This window comes from Apodemus sylvaticus, chromosome 1, assembly GCF_947179515.1.
Source record: "Apodemus sylvaticus chromosome 1, mApoSyl1.1, whole genome shotgun sequence".
Taxonomy (NCBI): Eukaryota; Metazoa; Chordata; class Mammalia; order Rodentia; family Muridae; genus Apodemus; species Apodemus sylvaticus.
Window position 1 is genome coordinate 141,348,142 of NC_067472.1, and position 13,271 is coordinate 141,361,412.

The 13,271-nt window shown below is 37.0% G+C and overlaps 1 protein-coding gene across 6 annotated transcripts in view; it reads left to right on the forward strand.

Annotated features, from left to right (window-relative positions):
* The window catches only part of Mef2a (myocyte enhancer factor 2A), a 128,456-nt gene that overhangs the window by 45,211 nt on the left and 69,974 nt on the right, over positions 1–13,271 (forward strand). For all 6 annotated transcript variants that reach the window (XM_052160966.1, XM_052160974.1, XM_052160983.1 and 3 more), the window contains one exon: positions 6,725–6,915. In XM_052160966.1, coding sequence (XP_052016926.1) covers positions 6,862–6,915 — 54 coding nt within the window. In that variant the 5' untranslated portion in view covers positions 6,725–6,861. The remainder of the gene's footprint in view (positions 1–6,724; positions 6,916–13,271) is intronic.

Genomic DNA, 13,271 nt, shown 5'->3' on the forward strand with positions numbered 1-13,271 from the left:
AGTCTTGAAAGTAGACTTGAAATGAACATTAGATAAGTTGAGAGCCCATTTCCTATTTAAATGTTGAGTGTTGACCAAATTGTTTACAATCTCATGTCTAAAGTGTGCTTTGGAGCTGCTATTGTGTAACAAAAATAAATGTTTTTGTTTCTTTTGGTAGACTTTATTTTCTCTCTAGTTTACATTTTGTCTCCTTAATTTTTCCTGTATTCTTGAGACTTCCAAATGTATAATTTTTAGCCCTGCAGAATGAGTATTAGGTTGAATTTCCCATTGATATTTTTACTTGTCCGTGGCCACCTCAAGTTTAATATCTCCAAAATGGAATACTTAAGTTTGTTTGTAAAGACGTAATGAATTATAAGAGATTTTCTCTTATTATTCATTTATTAAGATTTTATTGTTGATTGTTTACAAGTAATTGTTTTATTACAAAGTTTGTTTTAGTAGCTTTTGAAACATTTGATTTGTTGATTCACTAGAATCACAAAAGTAGAGACTGATTGGTTCAGTAATTGATACTAATACTAGTCAAGTTTAGAAATAGATTTTACCTTATTTTTAATGTCCATGCACTTAAATACTTAACATTTTTTTAAAAAGATGTTATTTATTTAATGTATATGAGTACATTGCTCTCTTCAGACATACCAGAAGAGGGCATCAGATCCCATTACAAATGGTTGTGAGCCACCATGTGGTTGCTGGGAATTGAACTCAGGATCTCTGGAAGAGCAGTCAGCATTCTTAACCACCGAGCCATCTCTCCAGCCCCCAACACTTTTAAAATTGGATTTATTATTTCTAATTCTCCATTGTTTTAAAATTATTTGTTAATTTACTTGAAACACACACATACACAGAGAAACAGAGACAGAGAGAGAAAAACAATGGTTTTGCATATGCTACATCTATGTAAAAGAATACTCATTTCTCCGTTAACGAAAGGGAGGGAATAGAGGAGACAGATTGACTGACTATAGGTTTGCAAATGCCACATCGAGTTCATAAAGTTAGATGACAATGTCAGTCATTTCTCACCTTCTACCATCTGGATACCAGGACTCAAACTCAGATGCTCAAGTTGGTGATAAGCACGTTTACTCACTGGGCCATCTCGCTGGCCCTTTCTTTCTTTCAACTATTGTAAATAGTGCTCCCATGAATATTTGATGTGCATATCTCAGTATATACTCTAAATTCTTTATATATCTAGAAGTAAAATTGTTGGCTCAAATTCTACTTCTTTTTTTTTTTTTTTTGAAAAAGCATCTGTCATATCTTTTTACCAAGCAGCTGCTGTATTTTGTGTTCTCATAAATTACACAGGGGTCTCAGTTATATAACCATGCTAAAATTTCCTTTTTATATTTTCAAAAGTAAATGGTGATTTGGGGTTGGCAAAATGGCTGGGTGAATAAAAGCACTTTCTGCCAAGCCTAATAACTTGAGTATGATCCGCAGAGCTCACATGATAGATCTTCACACTCAATCCGTAATCCATGACATTCCCTCCCTGTCCCCCACCCCCACCCCTACCCCGTCTCCTAGTAATAAAGTGTAAATCGACTTCTGATTGTGTGGAGAGGTGGTTTTCACTTGCATTTGCCGAAAAAATATTTATGTTGAACTTTTTTCATATGTTTATTGACCATTTTTCTTTATTTTATTTTTTATAGTCCAGCCCTTCCCACCTCCTGACCCCGACCTCCCACAGTTCCTCATCCCATTTCTCCTCCCCTCCTGTTTCCAAGAGAATGCCCCTAGTTAGTTGAGACTGCTGGTCTTCCTATGGGGTCATCATCCTTCTCAGCTTCTTCTAGCCTTCCCTAATTCAAGCACAGGGGTCCCTAACTTCTGTCTATTGGTTGGCTGTAAGTATCTGCCTCTGTCTCAGTTAGCTGCTTGTTGGGCCTCTCCAAGGGCAGCGCTGCTAGGCTCTTGCCTGTAACCACACAATAGCATAAGTAATAGTGTCAAGCCTTGGAGCCCCAACCCCCTTGAGATGGATCCCAAGTTGGGTTCAGCCACGAGACCACTTTTCCCTCAGGCTTGTCTCCATTTTTGTCCTGCAGTTCTTTTAGACAGGAACAATTCTGGGTCAGAATTTTTCACTTTATGATGGCAACCCCATCCCTCCACTTGATGCTTTCTACTGGAGGTAGACTCTTTGAGTTCTCTCTCCCCACAGTTGGGCATTTCATCTAAGATCCCTCCCTTTGAGTCCTGAGAGTCTCTCACCTCCTAGGTCTCTGGTACTTTCTACCTATCTCCCTCCCCTGAGGTTGCATATTTCCATTCATTCTCCTGGCTCCCCCACCCCACCCCAATACTGGATCATGTTCTCCTTTACCCTACCACATCTCCTCTTCCACCCAGGTTCCTCCTCCCACTGGCTCCTATGATTATTTTTTTTCTCCCTCTCAAATGGGATTGCAGCATCCTTACTTGGGCCTCTTTTGCTTGTTAACTTTCTTGAGTTCTGTGGATAGTATTCTAGATGTTCTGTACTTTTTTTTTTTTTTTTGGCTAATATCCATTATTAGTGAGTACATACCATGTATGTCATTTTGGGTTTGAGTTACCTCAGTCAGGATAATATTTTCTAGTTCCACCCATTTGCCTCCAAATTTTATGAAGTCATTGTTTTTAATAGCTGCGTAGTAGTCCATTGTGTAAATGTACCACATTTTATGTTTTCATTCTTCTGTTGTGAGACATCTGGGTTGTTTCCAGCTTCTGCCTTTAACAAATAAGGCTACTATGAACATAGTGGAACATGTGTCCCTGTGGTATGGTGAGGTATCTTTTGGGTATATGCCCAAGAGTGGTATAGCTGGGTCTTCAGGTCGATTTTTTTTTTTTTTCCAATTTTTTGAGGAATCTCCAGATTGATTTCCAGAGTGGTTGTACCAGTTTGCTATCCCCTTTTTTCATCTTTTAAGAGATACACTTTTAGCTGGGTGTTAGTGGCACACACCTTTAATCCCAGCACTTGGGAGGCAGAGGCAGGCAGATTTCTGAGTTCAAGGCCAAAACAGTTCCAGGACTGCCAGGGCTACACAGAGAAACCCTGTCTTGAAAAAAACCCACCCCCCCTAAAAAAAAAGAGATGCACTTCCATGCCCCTCCCCAACTCACCCCCAAGACAGAATCTCTTTCTGTAACCAATGCTGGCCTGGAACCCAGAACTGTCTGTCCTTCAACTTGCAGTGTTCTTTCTGCCTTAGCCTCCAAGAGCTGCAGGATTTCATGATTCACCATTCTTGGTTTTCCTTTGCCCATAGTTGATTCACTCGTTTTACCATTTGAGTTTCAAGGATTGAATTTAGGTCATCAGGCTTGATGACAAATGTCTATATCTACTGAGACATCTTACTTGTCTTATCTTTTGCCCATTTTTAAGTTTGATCATTTTGCTGCTAGGTTTTAGTAATTTCTTTATATATTTTGGATATTGTTTCCATGTCATATATGTAGTTATTGTCTTCCTTTATTTGGAAGTTATATTGTATTTCTTTTACTCTGCTAATGGTGTCCATTGAAACATTTATTTATTCCATATGTGTGTATGTGTGTGTGTATATATATATATATATATATATATATATATATATATATATATATATATATATATTATATATATATATATATATAATATATATATTTATATGTGGTATAAAAACATGGATGTGTGTTCGCATTTGTGTGGGTGCACATGTGTAATGTGTCCGAAGGTCTGAGGCTGTTTGACATCTAGTATCTTCTTTGGTCATTCTTTTTCTATATTGAGGCAGGATCTGTGGCTGAATCCAGAGCATCTCCTGTGCACTGACTCTAGATACCTGTCCTGTCCACCTAGCTTTGGGTTGATTTTGAGGACACACTCTGGTTCTTTGGTTGTGTGGCAAGTGCTTTCCTCATTGAGTAGTTTTTGTAGTCTCCATGTTTTTAATTTCAGTGAAGACTAGTTTGTTGTTCTCAATCTATTGTGGTTTTGGTGTTGTGGGTAAGAAAGCATTGTCAGATCCAATTTCTTGAAGCCTTTTCTGTTTCCGTCTCAGGAGTTTTATAGTTGGGCTTAGATCTCAGCTTTGGATTCATTCTTAGTTGGTGTTTGTGTGTGACACGTGGTAGGTATCAGCTGCATTCTTGTGGGCGTCTAGTTCTCCACTATTTGTTTGAAAGAACACTCCCTTTGATGTTGAATGGTCTTGGCACTTTTATTAAAAATTGTCCACTTATGTTTATTTCTGGGCCCTCTCTCCTTTTTCATTAGTCTTCATGTCTTCCTCTATTCTCATGCAATGTTATTTCAATTTGTGACTTTAGTGAATTTTTAAATAATAAAAAGTGAGTCCTTCAGTTGCATTCTTTTTCAAGACTATTTTCTGTGGATTCATTTGAGATTCAATATAAATTTCAGAATGATTTTTTTCAGATGCTACATAAAATAAGGATTTTGATAGAATTGCACTGTGTTTGTAGATTGCTTTGGATAGTACTGAAATTGTAATACATAAAATTTTACGATCAATGTGTTAATACTTGCGACTAGCATTTAAAAATTTTTAGTGTGTTAATCTTTTATTTCCTTTATTAATATACCTTATTTTGCATTAAGTATGTATAAATGCAACAGATTTTGTTGTGTTGGAATTATACCCTGATACTTTGAATTTATTATAGCAACATTTTTTTTTAAAGGAAAAGTTTTTTCTACTTATAATGCATGTTATCTGTGAACACAGAGAATTCACTTCCCCTTTTCCAGTTTGGAAATTCTATTTTTTTTTTCTGTTTTCTAAATTGCTCTCTAGAACTTCCACTATGCTGAAGAAAGAAATACTATCTTTATAATGAGAGAATGTGCCTTCTCTTATTTCTGATATTACAGAACAAGTTTTTAGTCTTCATCATTGAATATGGCATTAACTGGAAATTTCATGCCTGGTTTGTTATACATTTTGTTATAAAGGTAGCATGTCATGAAAAATCATTTATAGTTCTCATTCTTTAAAGTAGGGATCTTTTAGAGGTTTGATCCTTAGGGTACACACACACACATACACACACACACACACACACACACACACACATTGAAGTTAAATTTTTGTTAATTTCTGTGGTATCAGAACATGTCTATCCTTTTAAATTTGTTGATACTTTATGATCTGTCATGTAATCACTTTTGGCAAGTATTTTATATGTAACTATGCGATTATAAAGATAGTATTTTCTGCAATCGGAGGTACTGTGTTCTGTGTGTCAGTGAAGTTGTTGATCTCATTGTGCCTCATTCATTGTGAACTGCTTGTTCTATGAGTTGCTGAGAATGCTCTGCTAAAATCAACTTACTGTAACTTGTTTCAGGCAGGCTTTTGGAGGTTGGCTTTGTGTACAGTCAAACTTCTATTTCTGATTTAGTCAGTTTGGAAAAAGCCCATTCGTATAGAAGTAAAAATCAACACAGTGTAATACTGTATGAGAAAACACATCTTTGGTGCATTTGGTAGATATTGGATTCTCATTTGGACATTTTAACGTCCCTATCCTAGGTAGTAAAAGAGAATGTGTCTGTAATGTTGCTGGCAATATGACATTAGCAAAAGCTAACCTGCTGGTAGCAGTGGAGGCATAAGCCTTTAATGTTAGTATTCTGGAGGCAGAAGCAGGTAGATCTCTGAGTTTGAGGCCAGCTTGGTCTACAGGGTGAGTTAGTAAGTTGTCATTGTAGCAGGTGTTATAATTGTGTAAGTTAAAAAGTAAAATGATGAACATGGGAAGATTAGTAAGCAGGGATGCACTAATGCTAGGAAGTGAAGAACCCATTGCCTACAAGCAGACTCACATGTTATATGGCGCTGAATTTGCATGATAAAGTTGAAGTTTTATAGCCATGTATATGTAATATTAAAAGTTTGGTCTCATGAATTTGCACATCCCTTCCCACAAATAGCTTATAGTTTCTTTTACCAGGTTGAATTGGTCTTGATTTTATCAAAAGGTATTTCAGCTGAATCGTAACAGATGAGGAGGTATTCATTCAATAACTAGAGAAATAGAATTCACTTAAATGTATAATAATGTAAAGTTTATATAGTAGGATCTTTGTGGATTGATAAATAGTACTAAAACTTTAGCTGTAAAGTAGATTGATTTAGAAGAATTTATAAGGGCAAATTGGGGCTATTCATAGTCATTATCTTTTGCTTTAAGGTCATCAGGAACTATAAAGAATATTGTATGTTGTTAACAAATACAACAGAAATCTTATCTCAATGTTTGTCCCTTTACTGGCTGACTTTTGGTACATTATTTAATTCCTTTAATGTCTCTATATTCCTACTCCTCATATTTACAAATGGAGATAATAATGTCTAACTAATAAGATTCTAGATTAGAATGAATGAATGAAGATTTTTTATACTTTGAAAAATCTCAGCAACATTGGTTGATATTATTGTCATTATTACTATGTACATTGTAAAAATCTCAAACACTTGCTGCATTTGCGTAGGGATAAAGGTCCAAGTAGATGCAGGAGAACATTTAGAGGGTAAAGGCATTAAGACTTCAACCTGCTCACTCTATGTCTGTAGATAGAAGTTATAGCCTAAAAATGCTTATTGTGCTAGCATAAAAGCAGATTTGAAATTTGAATAGTATTTATGATTTACAAGCTGTACAGAATTGAAATTTTCTAATTTGTGTTTTTTTTTAGATTTTTAAGACAAGTTCAGCGACAGCCTTGGACTAGAAGGTTAAATAATAGGAGCTGTGTACGATGCATTAGGATATTGAAGAAAATTAGTTTCTGAATTAATTATTTGGAATATAAGGAAGAAAAGGTGACTGAAAATGGGGCGAAAGAAAATACAAATCACACGCATAATGGATGAGAGGAACCGACAGGTAAATCGAATTTTAATTTATTTAATTTGTCATCATATTTTTAAAACATAGTATAGAATGGTCAAATCTTAAATTTAATTTCAACTCTTAAATGTTTAATGTTCCAGAATAAATGAAAACTGTTAGATATAAAATTGTCCCTTTCTGTCATATACTTTAAAGAAACCTTCAAGTATGTTTTTTCATATGTGCAGTAGAAAAGTCAAGTCACTGCAATCCTTTCATTTTTTTCTTGTGTAGTTTGCATACAGTGCTTAGTCTCTGGTGCACACCCACTTTTGCTAGTCTTCATGATTGTTGTCAGAATACCATCTCTTATTACTAAGGACTGTGCAGATTTGCAGTTACTGTGAATGTTTCTAGTCTCTTATATTTTGTGGTTAACTAAGAAGAAATGAATGTAGTTTTGAACCCATATAATATGGTTTCTTAAGCACATATGTATTATGACAGCTTTAACTGATACCTTTTCAGGACCAGTGTCAATGAATTTTTTGAAATTCAGGATAATTTTAATATGATTCTGATCTATAAAGAGTCCAATTGTTATATTTAAAACTGATTGACAATATGTTTCCAAAACTAGCTGCCTGTTTTTCCAAGTGTTATTAGCACCACCATGCCCATTCATTTGCATAGCTTCTATACTGAGTAGTTGGCATAAAACTCACTGACCCATAGGCTCTAAATCTTTGATGTCTGTAGTTTTAAGAAAAGTTGACTGACTTTGATTTAGAGAAAAGAAGAAAAAAAGAATTTCAGAGACTATTATAGTAAGCTTCTCATTCCTCATGTTCAAAGCATGTCCAGTAGGGAGAGATGTTATCTCTGGGAAGTTTGTCAGAGGTTTGAAGAACAGCTTCTGCAGTAGGATCTGCACAGCACTGTAAATGTGCTTTCATAAAGTCAGTGTAGAAGTTTACCTGACTGCAGATAGAACTGTAGAGTGGCAGAGCATGGGATAAAGAAGTGGGTATTAATGGCAGTCATCACCATAGTCCAGTCCAGTCCAGCTTGAATTGAGTCCTTGTTGCAGCTCATAGAGACTGCCTAGCAAAAAGATGTAAGGCCTACACAGTTTTGTAGTACATTAGGATGGTTGATAAAATAGGGGTGTTTAAAATAACTATCCGATCATTGGAAATGAATGAGTCCAAGGAATACCACATGTCAACACATGAAGATAGTAGCATGTAGAGGAAGGAGGATCTGCTTTGCAGCCACAGAGGTATTAATATTAAGTAAGGCTTGTATGCAAGGTAAAAAATAGCATAAAATCTCTTAATTGGGCCCCAAGGTAACAAGGGCCAGGTGGCAGCATTGAATCGCCAGAGACAAGGTGATTGTAGTTATTATAATGGACAGTGTAGACAAAATGATGTTTATAAAGATATACCCCTCTGGGCTGTGGTGGTGTATGCCTTTAATCTCAGCACTTGGGAGGCAGAGACAGGTGGATTTCTGAGTTTGAGGCCAGCCTGGTCTACAGAGTGAGTTTCAGGACAGCCAGGGCTACACAGAGAAACCCTGTTTTGAAAAACCAAAAAAATAAAACAAAAAACAAACAAAAAAACAAACAAAAAAACCCCAAAGATATACCCCATAATGGTCTGCATAGGAGAGGTGAAATTTATAATGGCATGACTCTTTTGGACCTTTGGTACTGGCTAATCAGTCATGGTATTTCCAGGCATGAAATAGATAGGAAGCCTATTGCATATCTGTTTGATCTTTATAAGCAGAAAAATTCTCAAGCAAATGAAAGAAAGTCTACTACATTGGGTCGTGGCAAAAGACAGTCTTGGCCAATGAATCAATTTCCACTCTTGAGCCAGTTTGCAGATCCAGAATCCCTTGAATGAAGGGGGGTTGCCAGGTTCCCCTGAGGAAGGATCTTGATAAGACACCTAAAAGTTTTGCTGTTAGTCTTTCTTCAATTCTTCCCCAGTGGGACTTAATTTTACAAGGGTAAGTACAGTGGGGGAAAGGAAATACTCAGACTTTCTGGGGTCTGTTGGATACTGGTTCTGAATTGACACTGATTCCAGGAGATCCCAGGAAGCATTGTGGCTCCAGTTAGAGTAGGGGCTTATGAAGGACAGGTGATTAATGGAGTTTTGACTGATGTATGACTCAGTAGGTCGGTAGGTCTCGAACACTTCCTGTGGTCATTTCCCCAGTTCCAGAATGTATAATTGGGATAGATACACTTAGAAATTGGCAGAATTTTCACGTTGGTTCCCTGACCTGTGGAGTGAAGGCTTTTTATGATTGGAAACGCTAAATGGAAGTCTTTAGAGTTGCCTCTGCCAAAGAAAATAGTGGATCAAAAACAGTATCGTATTCCTGGAAGAAGTGCAGAAATTACTGCCACTATCAAGGACTTGAAAAATGCAGGGGTGGTGTGGTTTCTACCATATCTCCCTTTAACTCTATTATATGGCCAGTACAGAAGACAGATGAATCATGGGGAATGCCAGTTTACTATCAAAAACTTAATCAGGTAGTAACTCCAAGTGCAGCTGCTGTACCAGATGTAATTTCATTACTTGAGCAAGTTAACAATAATTCTCCTGGAACCTGGTATGAGCTATTGATCTAGCAAATGCCTTCTTCTCAGTACCTGTCTATAAGGAACACCAGAAGCAATTTGCTTTCAGTTGGCAAGGCCAGCAGTATACCTTTACAGTTTTGCCTCAAGGATATATTAACTCTCCTGCCCTGTATTATAACTTAGTTAGAAGGGATCTCGATGATCATTGATCATTTCTTTCTTCCACAAAATATCACATTGGTGCAATATATTGATGATATTATGCTGATTGGACCAAGTGAGCAGGAAGTAGCAACCACTTTGGACTCATTGGTAACACATATGTATATCAGAGGATGGGAAATAAATACATCACTCTACTCCTGGTACCAACTTCTGTATTAGTCAGGGTTCTCTAGAGCCACAGAATGTATGGGCAGTTTCTGTATAGTAAGGGAATTTGTTGATGACTTATAGTCTGTAGTCCAACTCCCCAACAATGGTCAGCAGCAGCTGTGGATGGAAGTCCAAGGATCTAGCAGTTGCTCAGTCCCAAAGGCCATCTTTTTTCCACTGGATGTTTTCGGCTCCTTTGTCGAAGATCAGCAAAACCAGGAGCTGGTTCTTTGAGAAAATCAACAAGATAGATAAACCCTTAGCCAGACTAACCAAAGGGCACAGAGACAGTATACAGATTAACAAACTTAGAAATGAAAAGGAAGATATAACAACAGAAACTGAGGAAATTCAAAAAATCATTAGATCCTACTACAAAAGCCTATACTCAACACAACTGGAGAATCTGGAGGAAATGGACAGTTTCCTAGACAGATATCAGACACCAAAACTAAATCAGGATCAAATAGATCATTTAAACAGTCCCATAACACCTGAAGAAATAGAAAGGGTCATAGAAAGTCTTCCAATCAAAAAAAGCATGGGAGCAGATGGCTTCAGTGCAGAATTCTATCAGACCTTCATAGAAGACCTAACACCAATACTCTTCAAACTATTCCACAAAATAGAAACAGAAGGAACTCTACCCAACTAGTTCTATGAAGCCACAATAACGCTGATACCAAAACCACATAAAGATCCGACAAAGAAAGAGAACTTCAGGCCAATTTCCCTTATGAATATTGATGCAAAAATACTTAATAAAATTCTTGCCAACCGAATCGAAGAACACATCAAAACAATCATCCACCATGATCAAGTAGGCTTAATCCCAGGGATGCAGGGATAGTTCAATATAAGGAAATCCATCAATGCAATCCACTACATAAACAAACTCAAAGAAAAAAAACCATATGATCATCTCATTAGATGCAGAAAAAGCATTTGACAAAATTCAGCATCCTTTCATGCTAAAAGTCTTGGAAAGAACAGGAATTCAAGGCCCATACATAAACATCATTAAAGCAATATACAGCAAACCGGTAGACAACATCAAACTATTTTATATACATATTACAAGTAAATAATTTCTTCTTTCTGTTTGTCTCTCTCATCTCTCTCCTCTCCCCTCCCCTCCTCTCTCCCCTTCTCTCTCTCTCTCTCTCTCTCTTCCTCTCTCTCTCTCTCTCTCTCTCTCTCTCCCCCTCTTCCCCCACCCCCGCAAAGAAGGAAGGAGAAGATATAATTGGGCAATTTGTTTTTTAGATTAAATGTGGTATAGGCACATCTGTCAAAAACTAAAATGGTATCTTATTTTTTCTTTTCAGAAACTGCATTCAGGGTTCAAATTTTTCTTCCTTCCATAGAAGGGGAAATAGTTTCTAATTTACCCAACCCAAGTATACTTTTAAGGGACTAAATTAGATTCTGGAAAAATATTAAAATATAGATATTTATTCTCTCTAGAAGATTTAAATATATAGCATATAAAAATGAGATCAGATGCTGAGAGAGTTTATATAAGAATCTGTAATTTATAATGAGATCACTTAGGAAAATACAGTAGAAAAGCTAGCAGCAAATAGTGTTTTGAATTCTAAGTATGAATTAACCATATTATAAAAGCTATACTCAGCGTCTGGAGAAGTACATAGGAAATCTTTGTGACATACCCAGAGCCACTGTCTGTCTTGTCTCCTGGTCTCCAGCCCCAAGGGAAGTCATTTAAATGAATCCTTGACACTGTAAAGTAAATATGCCTGTTGTTCCCGCTTGTACAGTCTGTGTTCTTCTGAGCAGTTCTGTACTTGTAAAACTGATGTCTGGTGGCTTTGCATGTAAATTAGTGTCAGTTTATTTGTATATTTTTATCAACGTATAACAGTATAACATAATTTATGGATTTATATTTATCTGTCTTAAATAGTTTTTCTACTTCATGAAGAGTTCACTTCATTCTTATTTTGTGCACTTAAATACTTGCTCATATGTCTAGTACAAAAAAGTTGGAACAAACACACACATGAAAAAAACCCAATAAGACAAAAATAACAAAATAAACGCTCAGTCTCAGCATACATGAAAACATCGAGTTCATTTTATTCAGTTTATATTGGCCATTATATTCAGTTTATATTGAAAATGGGGTATCTCTAGGTGTCTTAGAGTTTCTATTCCTGCACAAACATCATGACCAAGAAGCAAGATGGGGAGGAAAGGATTTATTTAGCTTACACTTTCCATGTTGCTGTTCATCACCAAAGGAAGTCAGGACTGGAATTCAAGCAGGTCAGGAAGCAGGAGCTGATGCAGAGGCCATGGAGGGATGTTACTTACTATTGGCTTGGTTTCTCTGACTTGCTCAGCTTGCTCTCTTATAGAACCAAAGACTACCAGCTCAGGGATGGCACCACCCACAATGGGCCCTCCCCACTTGATCACTAATAGAGAAAATGCCTACAGATGGATCTCATGGAGGCATTTCCTCAACTGAAGCCCCTTTCTCTGTGATAACCCCAGTTTGTGTCAAGTTGACATACAACCCAGCCAGTACACTAGGAGTGTAGTTGATAATACCCAATGACAGCTCTGTTGGAGAAAACTAATTTTCTCTTTCCCAGAAATTAGTTCCAAATAGTTTGTGGGATAGAAGTAAGACTTTGTGGGGCCGGAGAGATGGCTCAGTGGTTAAAAGCACTGACTACTCTTCCAGAGGTACTGAGTTCAAATTCCAGCAACCACATGGTGGCTCACAACTATCCATAATGAGATCTGATGCCCTCTTCTGGTGTGCCTGAAGACAGCAACATCGTACTCATAAACAAACAAACAAACAAATATTTTAAAAAGAGGAAGTAGGACTTTGTATCTTCTTTCTGTTCTTGGTGCTGAGGCCTTGTCTGGCTTGAACACACATCTTATGTGTGCTGCCAGATTCTCTGTGAATTCATGTTTGTAAAAGTCCTGTTATATTCGGAAGAAACTCTTTCCATGGAGTTAGCACTCTGGCTTTTATAATCTTTGCATCTCTTCCTTTCTATAGCTTTCCAGACCTTGAGGAGAGGAGTTTGATGAAGATATCCCATTAGGACAGAGTGATCCAAAGTCTCTCACTGTCTGCCTAGTCCAGTTGTGGGTCTCTTTGTTAATTGCCATCTACTGCCAAGATGCTTCTCTGATAAAGGTTGAAGGGAGCACTGATCTGAGTAAAGCAGAATATCATGGAGAGTAATTGCTATGTTCCTTGAGAATGATAGTGTATTTTCCCTTACGCCCATCACCTACCTAGACAGACTCTTGGGCACCATAGCAGTATAAGATATGGGTTCTATCTCGTGGAGTGAGCCTTAAGTCCAATCAGAAAGTGAGTGTGAGTACTCCTATAATATCTGTGCTACTGTGCACCAGTATATTTTATATGTTGCAT